General features: G+C 40.4%; 1 protein-coding gene across 1 annotated transcript in view; it reads left to right on the top strand.

The window, feature by feature from the left end:
* The first annotated feature begins 3,403 nt into the window (after positions 1-3,403).
* Positions 3,404-20,552, top strand: part of ntn4 (netrin 4) — a 31,026-nt gene continuing 13,877 nt past the window's right edge. The window contains exons 1-5 of the mRNA XM_041977432.1: positions 3,404-4,014; positions 4,872-5,425; positions 12,552-12,830; positions 18,564-18,690; positions 18,981-19,166. Coding sequence (XP_041833366.1) covers positions 3,969-4,014; positions 4,872-5,425; positions 12,552-12,830; positions 18,564-18,690; positions 18,981-19,166 — 1,192 coding nt within the window. The 5' untranslated portion in view covers positions 3,404-3,968. The remainder of the gene's footprint in view (positions 4,015-4,871; positions 5,426-12,551; positions 12,831-18,563; positions 18,691-18,980; positions 19,167-20,552) is intronic.

Raw genomic sequence — 20,552 nt, 5'->3', positions numbered from 1 at the left:
GCTTTTTGCTTAAATTACTTCACACTATTTGTCATGAATTTTTACTTTTACTTGTTAACATCATTTGAAGGAAGTCGGCCTTGTTGAAGAGGCCGGTCGAACCTTTCCAGTCTGCTGGAGGACAGCTCTTTGAAGCCTGCAGAGGAGAGCTGAGTGGGCCTGTGGAGTGGATGAACTGAAGGAGGAGTACACAGCCAAGGGCTCACAAACCCAACCACCAGTGAGCAAAATCATTTTTAGGACGGCAACGCTCATCCACCCGTTACTTTGGTTTATGACCTGAAAGACATTCCCATCAGAGTCAGCTGTAAGTTTGATTTAATGTCAATTAGCTCAATTTAGCTCGATGACCCTCTGGCACACTGAACTTACTAGGCCACCACTCCTATGTGTGCACTGTGTGAAAGTACAGCCAGCAGGTTTGCTTAGTTTAGTGTAAAAACTGGAAACACAGTTTAAAAAAACAAAGTTGTCTCCTTCACTGAAAGCAGCCCCAGTGACTGAATGAGGAAAAAAGTGAACAGGTGAGATAGTTTAACTTGGCTCAGTGCTTATTGGACACGGGTCAGATGCTTAGAAAGCAGGTCATGGTCCGATTACAAAGTAGAAAAAGAAGCCAAAGCCATGCTGTGTTCAACGGAGCTTCGCCCAAATGGGTCTGAGAGGAAGGAACATCTTTTTAACATCAGTTTTGCAACTTTTTGTACCATGACTGAACACTAGAGGGCGCTCTAAAGCCTGATCACACATGGAAGTCGAATCTTGGTGCATCCATGATCCACCATGTGCTATTAAAACTGCTTTTAAGACAACAAGCTGCCTCTGATGTCATTAAAGCTTCATCTCACCCCCTCCTGCTTCTTATGGGCTATTGAGCTGGCATTATTAAGAGCCAATGCTCAAGTAGAAAGCAGAACTGGAATGAAAGCGCCTGGAGTTTATTGGCTTGCATATTTGACTGGTTTTGTATGGACACCAACAATGTCGTCAACAATGTCTGCAGTCGTGTTCAGCAGAGCAACCAATGGTTGCGCTTTGAAGTGCATCAGCAGCTCCCGGTGCATGACTTTAGGAAGACAATTAGTCAGAAATGCGGATACGAGCGCTCATAAACAAATCAGGTTTTCACTAGTACAGGGGGTCTTAAATTATTTATGTAATTAACTGTGATTATTTCCAATTTATACCTTCCAGCTCCTCCAAGCTTACTCTATATAAAATGCACTCCTTCACTACTTGCACTTATGATTCACAGAAAGAGCTGCTCTGTGTGTTGTGACACCTTAGTCACTCCCCAGCACATAAATGAGTCTTGAGTGCCCATGACCACCTTGCTGGGTCTTTGGTTACCTTTCCTGAGACCACTTTTGATATGTCCAAACCATTGCATACTGGGGAACACATCAGGACCTGCCATTTTGGAGATGCACTGAGGCAATATGTCAGAAATTCTACCCATTTTCTTAAAACATGGAAAACCTACTTGCACATGTCTGCAAAATTTCTCATATGTTGATATGTATCTTATATTGTGGCATATTTCTACGTGTTTAATGCACATATCTGTGTTTCATGAACGTTTCTACTACATATGTTTTACCACATTTGTCTTCAGGATGTGCAAACAATGTGTAATATATATGTATATAGTCAGGCAGAGGACTTTTGCTTACGAGATCAGACGACGTGATCAGCAACATGCAACATAAGATGCTGCTGTACAAAGTAACTGTCTGATGAAGAGCTGGTCTGCTTATAATGTCACTTAATAAAGCAGCTGTGAACAAGGTCCTACAGAGCGTGAGCTGTCTTGGGTGTAATAATTGATCATACATTTAGCTGACGTTCAAATATTCATTACAATAGAACAAAAGTTGTATACAAATCGCTTTGTTTTCAATTAAAATCCTAAATTTTTCTCTCATAGTTACATAAAAATTTTATACAACTTTTTTAAATGTAGCAAAATATATAAAATACATTTATTCTCCATTATTTAGATTGTACATACTGTATATACACTCATAGGCCACTTTATTAAACACATCTTGGTAGTATCGGTTTCCCCTCTTTCACCTTCAGAACTAGATTCAACAAGTTGTTGGAAACATTTCTTGGATATTTTGCTCTATATTGACATGACAGCATCACACATTTGCTGCAGTTTGTCAGCTGCACATCCATGATGAGAATCTCCCGTTTCACGACATCCCAAAGCTGCTCTATTGGATTGAGATCTGGTGATTGTAGAGGCCATCGGAGTCCTGTGAACTCATTATCATGGTCAAGAAAGCAGGTGAAAGATGATTTGAGTTTTGTGACGTGGTGCATTATCCTGCTGGAAGTAGCATCAGAAGATGCTACACTGTGGTCATAAAGGGGTGGACATGGTCATCAACAATACTCAGCCTGAACTGTTGATCCAAGGAAGGATGGATTCATGCTTTTATGATGTTTCCACCTATTTCTGTCCATCTGAACATGGAGCTGAAAAGGAGACTCATCAGAGACCAGGCAACATTTTCCATCTTCTATTGTCCAGTTTTGGCGAGTCTGCATGAATTGTAGCCTCAGTTTCCTGTTCTTAGTCGACATGAGCGGCATCTGTGGTCCTCTGTTGCTGTAGTCCAACTGCTTCAAGGTTGGACGTGGTGTGTGTTTAGAGGTGCTATTCTGCATACCTTGGTTGTATCCAATGGTTCTTTGAGTTCCTATAGTCTTTCTGTCCAACCAGTCTGCTTATTCTCCTCTTACCTGTGAGATCAACTGGTGATCAGTGGACATTTTCTCTTTTTCAGACTATTCTCCATAAACCCTAGACATGGTTCTAAAAATTCCCCTAGATCAGCAGTTTCTGAAATGTGCTACCAGCCTGCCTGGCACCAACAACCATATCATGTTCAAAGTCACTTTATTTCCACTTCTTCCTCATTCTGATGCTCAGTTTGAACATCAGCAAGTCATCTTGACAATGTCTACACATCTAAAGGCATTGAATTGCTGCCATGTGATTGGCTGATTAGCTATTTGTGTTAAGAAACAATTGAAGAGAACAAAGTGGCTGGTGAGTAGATTAATAATGATAAAAATATACAATTCCATGCCTTACACAGAAATGGACCAAACTGTAGCTTTTTCTTTTACCTGTCATGTTTGAAGGGGGGCACAGTTTAATAGTTCACCTTGGTGCCTTGAGAAGCTTAATCTGGCCATGGATGCATCATTTTCATGCTCATAAATTACATCTGTTGCAATGGAAACACAAAAAACTCAGAAACAATAGATAGGCAGTCCCTGCAAATGTAATTTATTCTTCTGAGAAGGTCACTTTGTCCAACATGAAGCCTGTGTGATGGGAAATGTGTTTCAAGTACCAACAGAAAAGTGTTTGTGGTGTGTTTCTGCCACTGGAAGGAGGAGAATATGTGAAGACATTTTCAAGTATAAACAGTTGGACCACCGATGTCCAGAACTCCAGCTCGGGAGCGCAAACTAGAATGTTCCTTTAAGTCGGAGAAAAATGCGGAGAGAGGCGGAGCTGCTACACAGCGCTGTCACTACACAACCTCTCCGCGTCTCTGCGCTCCTTTAGACATAAATGTGCAGGCGGCGGACTCACACTGCAGGGAGATGAAACACGCTGAAGGTCCCGGAGCTGCAGACGAGCTGGGCAGAGCCGTTCACTCCTCCTCCACCTCGGCCGCTCCTCTACTCTCTCAGCGGGACATCACACACCGTCCTGGATCATGTCGTTCTTTCATACCACTGAGTTGTTGTCGCCTTTTTGGATCGTTGCTGAGTGAAAGAGAAAGTCCACACTGGATCTGAACCTGACGCACTTGTCTTGTCTTTTCCCTTTGCCATAGTGGATGAGATCTTTGCACAGTTGATTTCTGGATAACTCAAGTGGATTTTCTGGATCAGTTTTCTTCCTCGCATATTTCGGATTATTGCTGCAGCAAGGAGATATGTTGATTTTATTTGTCATCAGTCTGGCCGTGTTGGCAGATGCAGGTTAGTGGGATTTTTTTTTTATCAGAGGTGTTGGCTTTGGTGTAACAGCAGTAATGACAGAACTTGAGATTTAAAAACTCATTTTGTAGTTTTATACTTTGATTTATGATTTCCTATGACTTAAACACTATTTATTCTCTTTCTTCTAAGTCTACACCCTAGTAATTAGGGAGAGTTAACATAAATATCTAGCTTATAAATCATGACTTCTCCACCTATGACAGCTACAAAGTTCATCACAACCATCATAGAGAGAAAAAAAAGGGTTCCTCGGTGCAAAAGTCCAATCATTCATCCAGTTAGGTTTAATATGAGTCAGTCTTTCGCATGAAAAATAACATGAGCTGCAGATTTACGATAATAAATCCACTGTGGAACATGACACCGTGGCGCTCGAGGGGGTCGCAAAGCTCTGAAAAGCGTCAGAATGCTGCTCATCCTCCCTGAGCTGCCAAACTTTATCTGTGTCAGAGTCCACACTGGCTGCAGTCTGCGGCAGGCAGGTGCACAATGACTCTATTATACGTTTTTGCATAACATTTCCGATCGAGGTAAATCACTTCATTCGTACAGACACGCAGTGAATAAACAGACTATAGTTTTCAGTGAGTTTGGTCCGTAATCCCTGAAGTTTATTTTTCTGGCTACTGTTGTGTTTTGCAGTGGGATTTAGATTGCATTCGTACAAAACATTAAAAAGGCGTGGTTGTATCAAGCAATTCTCATGGTTTAATTATTTTCTGCTAAGCTTTAAGATATCTAAAACATCGTGAATCCTACCTGCATGATTATGAACCACTAATCTGCCACAATGCCAAAACATTTATGAGTGTTTTTATCTCCATCCACTCATGCAGGTCTGTCAGTGGAGGTCTTCCGTGCAGGTGTGGCCCCCCGTTGCGAGAGCCGGGCCTGTAACCCCCGCATGGGTAACCTTGCCTTGGGTCGCCGGGTCCTGACGCAGACCGTCTGTGGCAACAACGGCACCGAGCTTTACTGCTCCTACTCCGACCACAGCGCTAATCCAGCCTGCAGCACCGCAAAATGCGCCAAATGCAACGCCGCCCTGCCTCTCCTGTCCCACCTGGCCGGGGCCATGTGCGACTCCTCGTTCCGTTATCCGAACACCTGGTGGCAGTCGGCGGAGGGAGTGGAGTCTGAGACAGTGCAGCTGGACCTGGAGACGGAGTTCTACTTTACGCATCTCATCGTGGTGTTTCGCTCGCCGAGGCCCGCTGCCATGACCCTGGAGCGCTCGCAGGATTTTGGGCAAACGTGGAAGATGCTGCAGTTTTATGCAAGCAACTGCAGCACAGCGTTTGGACTGGAAGAGGGGAAGGCAGATGTGGGCCGGGATGGAGCCACATGCACCTCTAAGTATTCAGGTGCTCACCCCTGCAGCCGAGGAGAGGTGAGGTGAAGCTGTAAATGTAGTCTGTTTGATTTACAGCACCAAGACACTTCAACGACAAAAGCCAGTGAGTGTATTTGCATTTGATCTTGAGGAGCTTTTGTTATTATTGGTGGAGTCGACTCAGGTTTCAGATTGTATCTACACAGGAAGTTATTTGTGCCTGTGCTGGACATTGTACGCAAAACAAAGGCTGGTACACGTTTAGCATTTTGCTCAGCATGAAAGGCAGCGTTCAGTCAGAGGGATTGTCTTTCTTTGGTCCTCTTTTTAAAAAGAACATCATGCTGCTCAGTTTCTCAGCTCATACCCAGTAAGAAAGTTCAGGCAATAATAGCCTGTGATTCTACTAATTTCAAATCGATAAGAACCATAAACTAACATTTACAGAGCAACCATAAACGTTCCAGCAGAAGCAGAAAATAGATGTTATCTTAAGTACTCTTGCAATGTTCCTGATTGTGTTTTGGTATTTCTGAATAGAATAATAAGATAATGTGTCAAGTACGTTGGGCAGAGGTTGAAAGGTGGAGCAGCACAATTTAACGCAGTTTCATTATTGTCGACTGATGACATAACTTTCTAGTTTTTGAGCCCTCCTTTTTTTAAAAAACTTTAGTCACAAAGGGTAGCACTTATTTCCTAAATATATCCTTAACTCTAAGTAGAGGTACAGAATTTCCCGTTGCTTTGATTGGTCAGCTGACTGGTCAAAAATTGCAGCGTGTGAGTCAGATGTTCAGTAACTGTTGTGCCAAATACTACAGGCATTATAGAAAAGTTTTTGATGGTCATAACAGCTCCTATTGGTGTGAACTTTGGACTTTGTATAGTATATACTTATGGGAGGGGAAAACCCCAAAAGCATAATACGACCTAAGAAACCTCATTAAATCAGGTGATGTAGATGTGCAGATACAGATATGCTACCAAAAGAGTTTTGGTTTCATTTGGGAGTTTTTTATTCATTTAATCACATTTGAGTAAATCATTCAGGGAAGCAAAATATGCTGCATGGGGTGGACTTCTGTGTTTTCTGTATTCATTGACTATTGCACAGAGCTGGAATTCTTGGCCCAGATGTTCATTATTTAGACTAAAGAAATACTGTCCACTGCTCATAAAGTACACCATTTTAATATTTCCTCTAAAACAACCCACACGTTCCTCAGCTTCTTTCTTCTAACACTCTGGCTTTATTTCTAGAAGCTGTTTAATGATTGGATTTGTCTCAGGTGTTGAATTCCCATTTTTTTCTTTTAGTCCAAAGACAGCCAGCTTGTTCAGAGAGCAGGTGGAAAGGAGGGCGGATCCACAGCTGCAGTGAAATGCTGGAGGGGTGACAGGGCTTCCTGCTCACTGCAAAGTTTTTATCCTCCTCCGTGAATGAAGTGCTAATGATGTCATATTTTACATGTTGTGTTTGACAGGTAATTCATGCTACAAAACAACTGATTTTACTATGCTGATGCTGATAAGGCCACCATCAGCCCTCCTACTGGAACTAAGTCAGGGCTTTCTGGAGTTAAGTCACGCAATATGCTAGTGGTGTGGTTAGCACGCAGAGCAGTATGGAAGTAAAGCCAGCTGGGGAGAGTTGTGAGTGCATGATTGAGTGTTTAATAGGTGTGCTTTGACTGTTGCGGGAGAGAGCTTCCTGAAATCCACTGATGTTTAAATGAAGCAGTGTGTTGGGAGCTGCGCTGCAGATGTGTGTGGAGGAACATGCCAGTCGTGGTGTTGTTCTGGAATCCTTGCTGTGCTCTAATATGCAATGTGTGTTTACACCCCACGAAGACCACTTCAGAGAATTTCTGACAGCAGCTGTCGACATATTCTGCATTTTCCTGCTTGTTTGTGTTTAAATATGTTAGTACATGGCTTGCAGTCCATTTCTTATAATGTGTGAGTGTGGGATAATAGTTTTTTTTCTTTTTCTCTTTGACTTCACATGTCAGGATGAACCACCTGTGCAGACAGGGTAACCTTTAGCCTTGGAGCCCCTCAACTTATGACCCTGGGGTTAAAAGAATTGAGGTTGCACTCTGACAGACAAGATGTTTACACCTGCTTCTCAGCTGTTCACATTTCTTTCCCTCTGTGATTATACATCACTTAAAATGACAGTTAAAAAGCACTCACAAGGCCAGAAAAACAGGGATTTACACTGTGCAGTACATAGATTCATCAATGTCTCAGTTGCACCGAAGGGTTTATGGCGTTGGTTCGGTTTGTTAACTTTGCGCTTTTAGTGGCCAGATTACTCAGTTATTGGTTGCATGAACCAGAGCTCGGGCATGACCCAACTTAGCTTTAATTAATTTTCTGATGCTGAACGTGATCTGGATCTGAATTCAGGAATATTTTATTTATCCTTGGCTTGAGTGTCATTAAACTAACTCCCAGATATGTCAAATAAACAATATTTTTAACAAAAAAGGGACAAAATGCTCTCATTCTGGCTTCTTAAAGTTCAGTATATTACGGTTTATTTAATCCTCTATAAATGCTTATTCATCAACAAGTTATTCTACCATATAACATTAATGATTATTTCTCCCCTTTTACAATACTAGTTGGTGGGGTGTTATACATAAATGGAAAGCCTGATTAGTTGCTTTTACAACGATGTATAACTTATAAGGATCATGCTTCTGTGGAATGAGCAACACAGCTACACATGTGCCGAAACCAGTGCAATATTCTCCTGTTGGTATTCACTTTTGTTTTGAGATTTAAGTGCCACCAGGTGTGTGTCAGTCACAGATGGATGACTGGCATCCTGTTGGAGGTATTCCTGTTGGTATTCCCTTCTGTTTGGAGTTTCTTGGTGGATTGGATGATTGCACTCTCCCACAATAATCAGGGAAATAAACACTTTTTGGCCATTTTCAATAATTTTCCATAGGGCTGGGCGATATGAATCAAAACTTATATCTCGGTATTTTTTACTTGAATCATGATATACAATATATATCTCGATATATTTTTTTTTTGTCAAGTAACCATAAAGACCGTTCTAATTTACAGCCTTTAGTGCCAAAAATACTTTTATTAAGGATCAGCAGCACGTGTGCATTAAAACAGCTGACTGAAATTACAGTACCTTTATATTAAATTAAATGCTCCTAAAACAAAATAACTTAAAAATACTTTCAATGACCATAACAAAAATACAGCTGTGCAAAATGCAAAAGAAAAGATGCTTTAAACTCAAAACAAGCTATCTCGATATAAACGATATTCCTTCCTTCTATATTGCGTCTGATAAAGTCTCGATATATTTGAAAATCTCGATATATTGCCCAGCCCTAATTTTCCACTATCAGGGACCTCATACGCAGCCACAATATCTTGGCACCTCCTCCTTATTCTCATCTTCAGTCTGGACACATTTTGCTGTGGATCACCACTGGCTCCAGAACCTTATTCCGTATATCTGTCCATGAATTAGGTGCCAATCAGGCAGCACAGGAATCTCAAAACAAGAGTGAATCTCAACAGGAGAATAATGCAGGGATTTTTGATTCATATTTTGGGGGCACTACCCACACGTTTAGCTGTGGTGCTCATTACACTAAACATGAATCATCAGAAAAAAAAAACAAAACAATTACCCTCCACTTGTAAAAATCCTGTGCTAAATTAAAGTTTGCTCACTGCGTTTGATGTGTTTCTTTAGCATGTATCAAAGCATGCTGTGAGTGTCAGAGCTTCTGTGATCAGATAAGTGGGAGTGAACATTTGGGAATGGGGGGGTCGTAGCTGGAAGCGATTACAGACAGCAGGTATTCTCAGCTTTCTACTTCTCCTTTTTCTCTGGCAAACATGAAAGCATGTCATCTCATGCGCTGAAAGCTTTTCGTGTTCACCTGTAATGTGGAGAAAAGGTGGTGCATATGTGTGTGTGTGAGAGAGAAAGTATTCAGAGCTCCTTGTCTTATTTATGAGGTCAGCTGGGCTGGAAGAATGTGAGTGTTTGTAACAGAGATTGACCTCCTTAGGGAAGAAAATGAGGCAGACCAGTTTAGTATAGACACACACACATTCTCCCCTATTTCTGTAGTTTCTGTAGGTTCTCGAACACACACTCATTCATGCCCTCTCAGATAAACACATACAGTCGGGTCCGTCTGTCTGCTGGGAAGGAAGTGCTGTTGCTCTGATGGATGTTGGTACTGTTGGCTAGACACCCATCCCCCCTCTATGTTTCCCTCTCTGTCTTTCTCCTTCCATCAGTGCCTATTGTGCCTGTTTACCAGATTACAGTCCACAGTGCTTTGATGGAATTAGGCCTGTTAAAGCTGGACTTTATTTTTCAGCCTGAAACAGGAAGAAAGATATTCAGTGGCCCAGAGTGAACCCTCCACCACAGACCCATGGTGCATATTTTAATGGCAGGTGTGAAACTTTTTCACCTCTATTATGTGCTTTCAGTGCAGCAGATCCATTTGGTCTCGGATCGTTCCAGCCTCCATAATGATATTAATGGTTAATATCCTCAACAGAGGACCATACGCACTCTTGAGTAAATCGTTTATATCTGCACTCTCCGGCCCTCTGCGGGCACATTCCTGCTTTCCACAAACTGCAGCCTACACTATTAGAATAAAAAACCATTGTGTAGCGCAAACAAGAATAAAAATATAGAATGACATAAAAACTGCATTAATATGCAAATGTAACCTAGATTTGATGCATCTTAGGTATTCAAAAGTCCTGTTTTCTGTTGATAGAGGAAACTGCTAGACACTATTTACAGTAAACAATGTCTTCTTTCAGTTAACACAGCTCGATATAACTCCACCACCACAATTAAGCAGCTAAATGTTGATTATCTGCCTTTTAAAACTGTTTTTTAAGCCGTCATTTAAATAGCAGCTGAGCTGAAAATGGTCTTTAAAAATATATATAAATTACTAAATCAATCATCATAATGACTTAGTCATTGTCACCAAGATTTCCATCCATCCATCCATCCATCCTTCCATCCATTGGATTGAATCTTGTCTTGGAATCAACATCCTGAGCATAAAGGGGGTAGCGTGTGACAGTGGAAAGGAAAAAAACCCTTTTTTATTTCATGTATCTTAGGTATTGAAAAGTCATATTTCCTGTTGATAGAAGAGACTGCTTACAGTAAACAATGTCCTTCAACTAAAACAGCAATATAACTTCACCAACACCATTAAGTAGTTTAGTAAGATGAGACAAAACTTTATATTTACCAGTTGGTCTACATTTCTATCCTCACACATCACAATGAACAACAATATAAACACAAACAGCTTGGGGAAAGAAAGAAAAAAAATCTCCCAAAGTTGGCTGGATTTACATTTCAACAGTGGATGGGAAGTTTGGAAATCCAGAAGGTCAAAAAGGACATCCATCTCCACACTCTGAGTTATGCAATTCAGACTGCCTGCTTGGGCCCCTGCCCTTAGTAATTTACCAAGCCCAGTCAGCTGAATGGCTTAGGATCCCTCAGGAAAAGCTGGTGAAAGACACTAGAAATAGGGAGGTCAAAGTGTCTCAGCTCCCCCTGCTGCTCTAACTTTTCTTCATTTAGTTTTCCTGACGACAACCTTTTAAGGACCCTGTTGTAGCCACACTGAGATAAACATAGGTGTCATCAGCATATCTGCAAAGATTAATATTTTCCAATAAAAACAAAACTGTAAGATATTAAGCTGTAGAAAAAAAAATCCCAGGAAAGCCTCTTGTTGAATTTTGTTGTGTAAAGGAATGCAAGAACACTGATTTGATTTGTCAGTGTACACATTTGCGTACATGCCAGTATGGGCACATGGGTGCGCTGATGTTGCTGAGGTGTCGCCGGGCTGTCTCTAGGCCTTTTGTCCAGTCCTGAGTTATGTGGAGCTGCATCTTCATTCCAGCCTTTGTCTAGCCCTGCTCTCCATGCTCTCCCGTGGACCGGCGCCCCTCATCCTATTTGTTGTGTTCTCTTAATTGCTGACCACAATGCTGTGACCCTGCAACCTTTTCCAACAACAGGGAAATTTATAGTGCTCCTCCCATCACTCTCCCAGCTAGTCATCCAGCCAATCAGGCAAAAGTCTGGGCGCCTTTCTTGCTCGTCAACTAACTTTTTTCTCTTTTTTAAAGATATAAACTTAGAACTCCTACAATCATATCAGTGACAAAAACAAACTTGTTTAAAGACACACGACAGACACATTTCTTTCACAGCAAGAGTTGGGGCAGGCACCAACTTTTTCACCCCAACAACAGCAATGGTGCTGGTTGCTAATGGTTGCAGTAGCCATGGTGATGGTAGCCCATAAAGGGATCTTCGATTTGAAGGATGACCAGGGACCAGACAGGGTAAAGAGAGGGAGAGAGAAAAGGGAGTGCCCCCATGTATGGATAGCCAGCACCCTTGTGGTCACGTGAGGACACAAGCAATGATGATGAGGTGTAAGGTCATGGTTTAGTGCACAAATGATCCCAAAACAATCCCCCATTAACATGTTAGATGTAGTGACATGAGACGCATCAATGAGCCAGATTGTGTCACTAAATACACCCATCTAATCCCTCTAAATCATGAAGCTGCATGCGAAAGACTGTCCCATCTTTTCTTTCAGCATCAATGTTTTCTAATGTTTACCACATTTTAAGATATTTGAATAAAGGAGATGAAAACCAAAGAGGTGAATATAAAAATACAAAGACCTAAATTGCAAGGAAGTTGTCCTTCTTATAATTTACCTTATAACATACACCAATCGATGTTCAGCTCAGGAGGGCGTGACAGATTCACTCGATTTACCTAATGTTTTTTGCTGTGGCTTTGTCTGTTTAAAATGGCTGTACAGCTAAAAAAGTTAAACTTCAAAATCTTCATTCATCATAAGAATGCAGCAAAGTCAGTGGGTGGACCAATCACTCATGTATTACCCATTAAAATGCTTGAAACTCTTTACATTGACTGTAATATCAAACAAATTACAAGGTTCACCCTGCAAATTGCCTGGATTGGTTCCCTAGATTTTTGAAGTTGGAAACACTGGCTGTTCAAGATGTTGAGTCATTTTTTTTAGGAAAGTTACAAAGTAGAAATGCTCAACTATTTGCAATAACAAAGCCCGTCTCTGTTTGTCAGGTGATCTACCGAACCCTCCCGAAGTGGAAGTCTCTGGATCCATTTGGAGTGGAGGGCCAGCAGCAGCTGAGGGTGACCAATATCCGAATCAGGCTGCTGAAGCATCAAGAATGTCCTTGCCAGGCCAAAGACCTCACCTCTGCAAACAAAAGTGTTCCTACTCAATACTTTGCAATCTATGACCTGATAGTGAAGGGAAGCTGCTTCTGTAACGGCCATGCTGAGCAGTGTATTCCTGCACCAGGATACCAAACCACGAGAGAGCGAACAAACCACGTGGTAAGATGAAAGCAGTGTATGCATTTATTAAAAAACATTAATTAACTTATTAAACAGTGAGATCCTAATGAAATATTTTAGACTTTGTAGGGGTTTGTGTGAGGTACTTTTGATTCCCTCAGAAGTTGTATTGGATTAGTTAGATAGTTAGACGCCTTACTTTTGCATAGATTTAAAAGAATGTTGTGCTTTTTCCAGGCTTTACACTCAACTAACAGACCACTAACAGAATTGCTGGTCACAGCCGATCCACGATGAGATATATGCATGCAATGTCACATAGCAACATAGATGTTCTTCAGATAAATTTAGCTGTAGTAGCAGTTTATTTAGCTAAACCTGTCAGAATTCCCATTACTCCACACTGATATTGACCACTGTCTAGTGCATAAGTACTTCACATAACCCCACTACAGTAAAACTTGAACTTCCTATTAATCACGCTATGTTTTCTATCACATAATGTATGCAAGTGATGTACATTGTTGCACGCATTAAAAGCTGTGTTCAGAGCCAATACCTTCAGGCAAAGCAATAAGCACTGTAAGTTAAAGAGTATAATGTAACTCTGCCATGGGACACACAGCTACTCTCTAAGCTCTGCGTAAACTAACAAGGAAGTTTAAATCAAATAATAGTTATAGTCTGTGGCTATCTTTAATGCATAAACTATTTATATTAGTAACTATTCATAATTTCAGCACAAACAAACTTGTTTTCAGCTGTGATGCTGATTGCACCACTCTTCCTTTTTCCTACCTTGTTTTGACAGTCTTGACATAGTTTTTAAGTCTTCAAGTCTCACTTGTTTTGATAGTCATGCAGTAATCACATCCCATGGGCAGCTTTTTTTATGTGCTCTTGTGAAATCAGATTTTTACTCTTGATATTTTCATACCAAATTGCTTGTAGACTTTGTGCTGGCAGCTGTGTTTACAGCAGACCAAAGAGGGGGTCACCTTTCTCTCTTTTCTGTTTCCTTCAGTCAGATAAACATCAGCTTCTCTGGTTAAAACAAACTGTGGGGATAGAGATTTTAACTTGTATTTTTATGGGGGTGTTGATGTGTGTGTGATGATAAAGGTGTGAACGGATAGTGTTTTTGCTGGTGATCAACCACAAGTGTTGCACAGTGTCTCCTATCACAACCATCTCCACAAACAAAAATGCTGTGAATCTAAACGCCTGTTCTGCTGTAATCAGTGAAGCTCAACAGGAAAGTGAGGGTTTCCTTTACAGAGAATAAGCAAAGACATTTTGAAAGATAAACAATAGCACTACATCAAATTATATGTTATAATGAAATATACATTATTTAGGCACTGGTGTTTTCTGAGGTGCCTAATTTAAAAAAAAACTAAAAACAATATATTTCAAATAAAGACTTCCAATTAATATGTTCAGATTTTACAATAAAAAACTAACTTGTAGTGTAATTCGGGCAAACTGTGCTATTTTATAAGTGTTTGTTACAAAAACCACTGGATACATGTGCCAGAAATAATATATAATATAATAATATTATAAACTTTTTTGCTTGTGTATTTGTTTCTATCTATCTATCTATCTATCTATCTATCTATCTATCTATCTATCTATCTATCTATCTATCTATCTATCTATCTATCTATCTATCTATCTATTTCCACTTTTCATGTCATGAAAATAAAAATAAACTAAATTAAAAAAAAAGACTAAAGGAAAGTGGCAAAATTGATATTTTTAATTGATATGAAACAATCACATTTTTGGCATTTTACATGAAAAATTAAGACCATTCATGTGCTTTCTTTGCAGATCCCTGTCTTTTTGTATTGAAACACCTGATATCTGACGTATTGGACACAGTTCTTTGCATCTTAAAATCGGACTATTTTCATGCCAAGAAATTCCAAATAGCTCTACTGTTTTTCACACGGATTTCCTTCCTTTGAGGGCAGAAAATCCTCTGAAACAATCTTTGAACCATAAGACTCTAAAGCCCTCTTCTGCATGCCAATGTAATATTAATCAAAATAATAATTGCTTTAATGTCGGGGAGCATTACGCAAGTTTTTTTCAACAAATATTTTTCCAACTGTATCTGAGACTTAACATTTTAACAGTTTAATCCTTAACTGTCCTCACAACATTACCTCAGCTCATTGGACTGTCATTGTACCATGTGCCATGCGGGAGCATTTGGTAAACACACACAGGTTATATAAGTACCTTTTCCCTCCTATGAACAGTTTGCTTTGTGTCTCTGTATCAAGGCAGAGCTGCTGTTTTAGCAAAACCCAAACAAGCAGAGCAGCACAAGGCAGGAGATGAAGGAAAAGATTACAAGCCACTCAGGGAAGGGAAGGGTGTACGGTATGTGTGTGTGTGTGTGTGTGTGTGTGTGTGTGTGTGTGTGTGTGTGTGTGTGTGTGTGTGTGTGTGTGTGTGGTTATGCATTTTTGGGATTCTTATGTCAGAGCGCTCACGTCCGTCTTTCTATATGTTAAACATACAACATTACTTTATACTTTTTTTTTTTCTTCTCACATCCATGTGTTTGGTCTACCACATGTTAAAGGTGTGTGTTCTATCTTTGGCATGCAATGTTTTGTCTGCTCTAAGCATGTGTGTGTGCAGTAATCAGCAGAGAAAGTGGCCCTGATAGTCCTTACTGCTCAGACGCCATAAGACGAAAGGGTCAGTTTGTTTGTTGTCCCTCGACAGGGGTTTTGTGGATGATTACACTGTCTGTTAGTCAACCACAAAGCCAACACACATTTAATAACATCCAGGGCCTCCTACTGTAGCATTAGCAGCAATTAGTCTCAGGATGTAAATGGTTATGTACCCAAATCTAGCTTACTTTCATTTTATATTATTTCCTGCACATCTTCTGTATGATGCTTTTAGTGTGCATCCATAAGTATCATATATATTTTCATCCGTGGAGGGATAACTTTGTGCACACATGATATCTTGACTTCATTAAAAGGATACTATGATGACATTAGTGTTAAGTATTGGTAAACAGGTCACTTCAAACTTGGGGCTTCTTCTCTTTTACATCCAAGTACTGCTGCATTAACTTGGAAACAACACCGCTTTCAAGCAGTTTTGAGTTTTGCTCCCCTCAGAAGTAGGATCTCAGAACTCAAAATTATACAGTTTTCAGTGTTGATATTGCAATAAACAAATTTCTTTTGGGGACAGCCTTATGCAATGAAATACAACTTTTTATGGATATATTTTTATATATACAATAATATTCAAGTTCCCAGCAGCAGTGGTAGGAAGTGATTGTCAGACCCCTTTTACAATGTTCAGTGTGGGACTGATGCACCAGCCAATTCTTATTTTTAAGTTGTCACATACTGACACCTAATTAGGAGGTTGCTGCATGAGTTTTCAACACAGAAAGTACCCCTAAGAACCTTCTTTGTCATTTCCTGCAGTGAACATGTTTTAATAGCAACAAAGGAAATACTGGTGAAGGTAACCTGCAATAAAATGTGTGTTATTGCGCATTTTAATGCTTAAGCTCAGTTTTCCTAAACTTAATTAGGTTATTTAATGTCTAACCTTAATGAGGTATTTTTAAAGCATCATGAAAAAGTATGGTAGTCAAGAAAAGTATAAATAAGGACTAGAATTCAAACTAAAAACAGGACAAAAAGGGAAAAAAAATGGCTGCTTGTGAGTCAGGGGTCTGTTCCCCTCTTCTACTCCAACCACATTATGGGACCCATATTAGTTGTCAATAAGTGAGAATTGTGTTTTCCCATCACTGTTTACTATTGGCACTGGTGGTTCATTACTCACTACCGCAAAAAGAAAACTAGCAAAATGAAACTGTAGAGTAGTTTCCAGAGTATCAGAAAGTGATGATAAATTAATATCCCTTGCATTAAAAATCTTGATGAAGCAGCAGTATGTGACAAGATGGGAATGAGAATGTGTTGGAGGTGTTTTCATTGCATATCGAGTCCTATCTGCAAGTACAGAGCCAAAACAGAGAATTAAAAATTATGTGCCAGTGAAGTGTGAAAAAGCAATAAAATAAATTTCTATTGATTTGTGTTCACAGTCAAGATTTTTGGCTGTTTCCATGCTACTAGATGCAAAAATAACTTTCTAAAGGATGAGAATGTCACCATGTCATCAGGACTACACACTTGACAATAAATAAGAAGAAATAAGGGTTTTGTTCCTTCTAGTGAGCTGTAATAAATTACTGAGAGGGACTGATTTGATATTCATTTGTATGTTGTTTATTTATGGATATTATGCATAGAAAACATCTTGGCTCATGATAAAGTTGATTCATGTCTTGGAAAATTGCTTCTGTGCCATACTCGACCAAAAAGCCTTCACATTTGATCCAGTCAACCTTAAGTACTGGAAACTTTTCTAGTATGATGCATAGATTTACACCTAACCAGATGGGTTTGTTTTTTTATCTTGAGAGAATCCAGCTAGTTAAAAACATGCCACCTGCACTATTATTTTAAATTCATTCTTTAAATTTACAGACATTTGATTTTTTATCGTATAGTTTTTTAACATTATATATGGTGTTGTTTACAATCAGTTGCCAAATCCTTAATTAGGTGGTATATAAGGCTAACAGCTGCAGGATTTAGTGGCAACATTTTCATTAGAAATGTAAAGATCCTAACATGGTCAACTATCAGCAGTGTCATTCCAGCCCTGTTTGTACAGAATTTATACGACTGGGTGTGTGCAGCTTTCAGTGTGTGCATGTGTTAATTGTTTCTTATCACAGTATGGTAAACATATGAAATTGGTTGAAATACCAGCTGTCTGGACCCGATCCAGATGCTGCTGGCTCCTTCTCCTTCCTCTCTGTCCACTCTTTTCATTAATCACTTCTTCTTGATTTTGAAATGTGTCATTAGGTCTCCTGCCCCTTAGTTGTCTGGACCTCTCATTTGTGCAATCGCTCCCCCTATTAGTGTGACTGAAATGGTGTGTGATGTGTGTAAAGCCATTCATGTGTGCATGTGTGTGTGTTCATCCAGGCTCAGTTCATGTAGAGGGCGTGTTGTTTAAAGTGCTGTTCCTACAGTATGTGGATCTGTTCTCAGAACAGTGTGTGAATCAGAGCCATTTAGGGGTTGGTGACACATCACATACCGTGGGAAACAAATGTGTGTGTTTTTGTGCATTTTCAGTTATTTTCTGCTTGTGTGCATGTTGATTAGTGTGTCTACCTCTGTAATCACTGTATAATTGTGTGTCCTACATTACAGTTGCACGGTGTAACGCAAACAAATAAAGAGCTTCCTCAGATGCCTTGCTCCCCCTTCTCTTCAATCATTATCCAGCATGCATGGCATTCCAGCTCAAAGGAATGACAAGGAGATTGTTATTGTGCTCTCAGAGCTGCATACTTGTACTCTTCTCATACGCACATACTCATAAACACACACACAGGCTTTTCAGGGCAGAGGCCCGTTCTTGTTTCCAGCAATGAAGCCAAACAATCAACCCCCATTCACTAATTTCAGGCAAGAGACACAGAGAAAGAGATGGAGCAAGAGAAAATAAGAAAATCAAAGAATATAAAGGAGAAGCGGAAAACAATAAGGGAAGGATAAATGAAAGAAAAAAAATATTATGTGGAGCATTTTCCTCTAAATCCCACTGAGCTCTTTGTTCCCGCTATCTTTCTCTCAGTGTCTCCATCTATCAAGCTGGATTTTGCTAATGAGGTCTTTCTTGCTTTTTCAGGTTCATGGAAAGTGTGTGTGCAGACATAATACTGCAGGTGAACACTGTGAGCGCTGCACTCCTCTCTACAACGACCGACCTTGGCAGCCCGCTGACGGACTGACGGGCGCTCCGCACGAGTGTCGGAGTGAGTCTAAAAACCCTCACACCTTTTCCTCTTCAATGGATAAATAAAAACAAATCATAGAAATGGTGGAGCCATAAGCAGCAGCCCTGCTTTCTTGACACGACAGTTAAAGACAGAATCAATGGGCAAAATTTTATAGATTATAAAAATTGGGACACAGGTGCCAACTATCAAGGACATTCTTGTAAGATATGTTCAAAATCTAATTAAAATACCTTACGGCTAAATGTATCACCAATCAGAACACCAATGTTGTTGCTGAAGTGTTCATTTTCTCCCTCACACACCAGAGTGTAAATGTAATGGACACGCTCAGACCTGCCATTTTGACTGGATGGTGTGGCGTGAATCTGGTCAGCGAAGTGGAGGCATATGTGACTGCATCCACAATACAGAAGGCCACCAGTGTCAGAAATGCAAAGCTGGCTTCTACAGAGACCCACAGCGGCCACATACCGCTCCAGACTCCTGCAAACGTAAGGCAAACACCCACACACACATCCAACTGAACATGCTGCTCAATTCAGTGAATTTCAAACTTAACAGTCCTCAAGACTGGGTACGACCTGGGACTCGGTTCAGTAAGGGGGTTGCAGCATTCACCTGGAGTGAGTTTGCTTTCACGCTGCGCTTGGTCATACAAAACAAATTTAAATAACATATTTTCCTCCTCGCTTGAGGTGGCGCTCCATTTAGAATTCCTGAAAGAGAATGCACAAACCAGCTTGTTTAGCTCTGCTCATTTCCATGATGGACATGAAGCTCCCTGCAGCAGGAGAACTACTCCGGCTGTTCCTCGCTTGAGAGTGAAGATTTCCATGTTCACCTCCATGGAAGAGTAAAAAAAAAAAACAATGATATTTTTGTCTAATTTTCAAATGGTCAACGTGTTTTCCGACTTGTGAGCTCTGTCCGCTGGTGAAAGTGTGCTCACCTGTGTCTGTGCACACATGACTATGTGTATGTGCATCAGGTTGTAACTCTGCCACAACACAGAGAGCAGCTATGACATGCCGTCATGTAAATCAGATAAATAACATCAGACTGTTTTGTTTTTTAAATAAAAGCACAAAGTATGAACCTGATCGAGAGGATAGCTTCTTTAAATGGCTTCTGTTGTGAGTTGGCGTTAGAAAATTAGATCAAAATAAAGGAACTTGACCTTTTGGGAGAACACTGCTCTCCATCACGGGTAATATATCATGTATGTTATGTAATATTGTGTACATATGAGATGACTTTAAAATTCTAAGAGTAAATATTAATGATTTAGGACTGTAGACTCTTTACCTTTAACTTTGACCTTTAAAACACACCATAAAATGTCAGAAAGTGTGATAAATCATACCTGCGGCGACAAAGTGTTGCTGTTGTGAATCATAACATTAATCTCATACACACCGCGCTGGCACAGTTCTCTTATTCTTCTAAGGAATGTTGAGGATAGAGATCACAAGCTGAGACGTGCTGGGTAATGCTGAATCCTGACGGGCACCTGGCTATGATTGTGTGTGTGTGTGTGTGTGTATGTGTGTGTGTGTGTGGCCGCAGACGGCCTACACTACTCAAGGTTTGCATCGTAGTTAATCATCAGATGGCGGCATTCTTTCGTCTTGACTCAAGGCCCAACACAAGACTCCCGCTAGTCCTTCTTGGCCCACTTTGCCCTTTTTCGGATATGATTCAAAGCTCAGGTTGCTTCGGAGGTAGTAATCATTATCAGGGGTTGTAAATGTGTGAGGGTCCTCTCTGAGTGTGTGGATGGGAGGTTTGAGCGGCATGCTGCCCTCCACTGATGAGATGAGTCTTAAGTAAACATTAGATAGTAATCCATAAACAGAGCCATGGCTACATTCGCCTTC

The sequence above is a fragment of the Melanotaenia boesemani genome, chromosome 23 (assembly GCF_017639745.1).
Source record: "Melanotaenia boesemani isolate fMelBoe1 chromosome 23, fMelBoe1.pri, whole genome shotgun sequence".
Taxonomy (NCBI): Eukaryota; Metazoa; Chordata; class Actinopteri; order Atheriniformes; family Melanotaeniidae; genus Melanotaenia; species Melanotaenia boesemani.
This window is presented reverse-complemented; position numbering and strand designations above follow the sequence as displayed.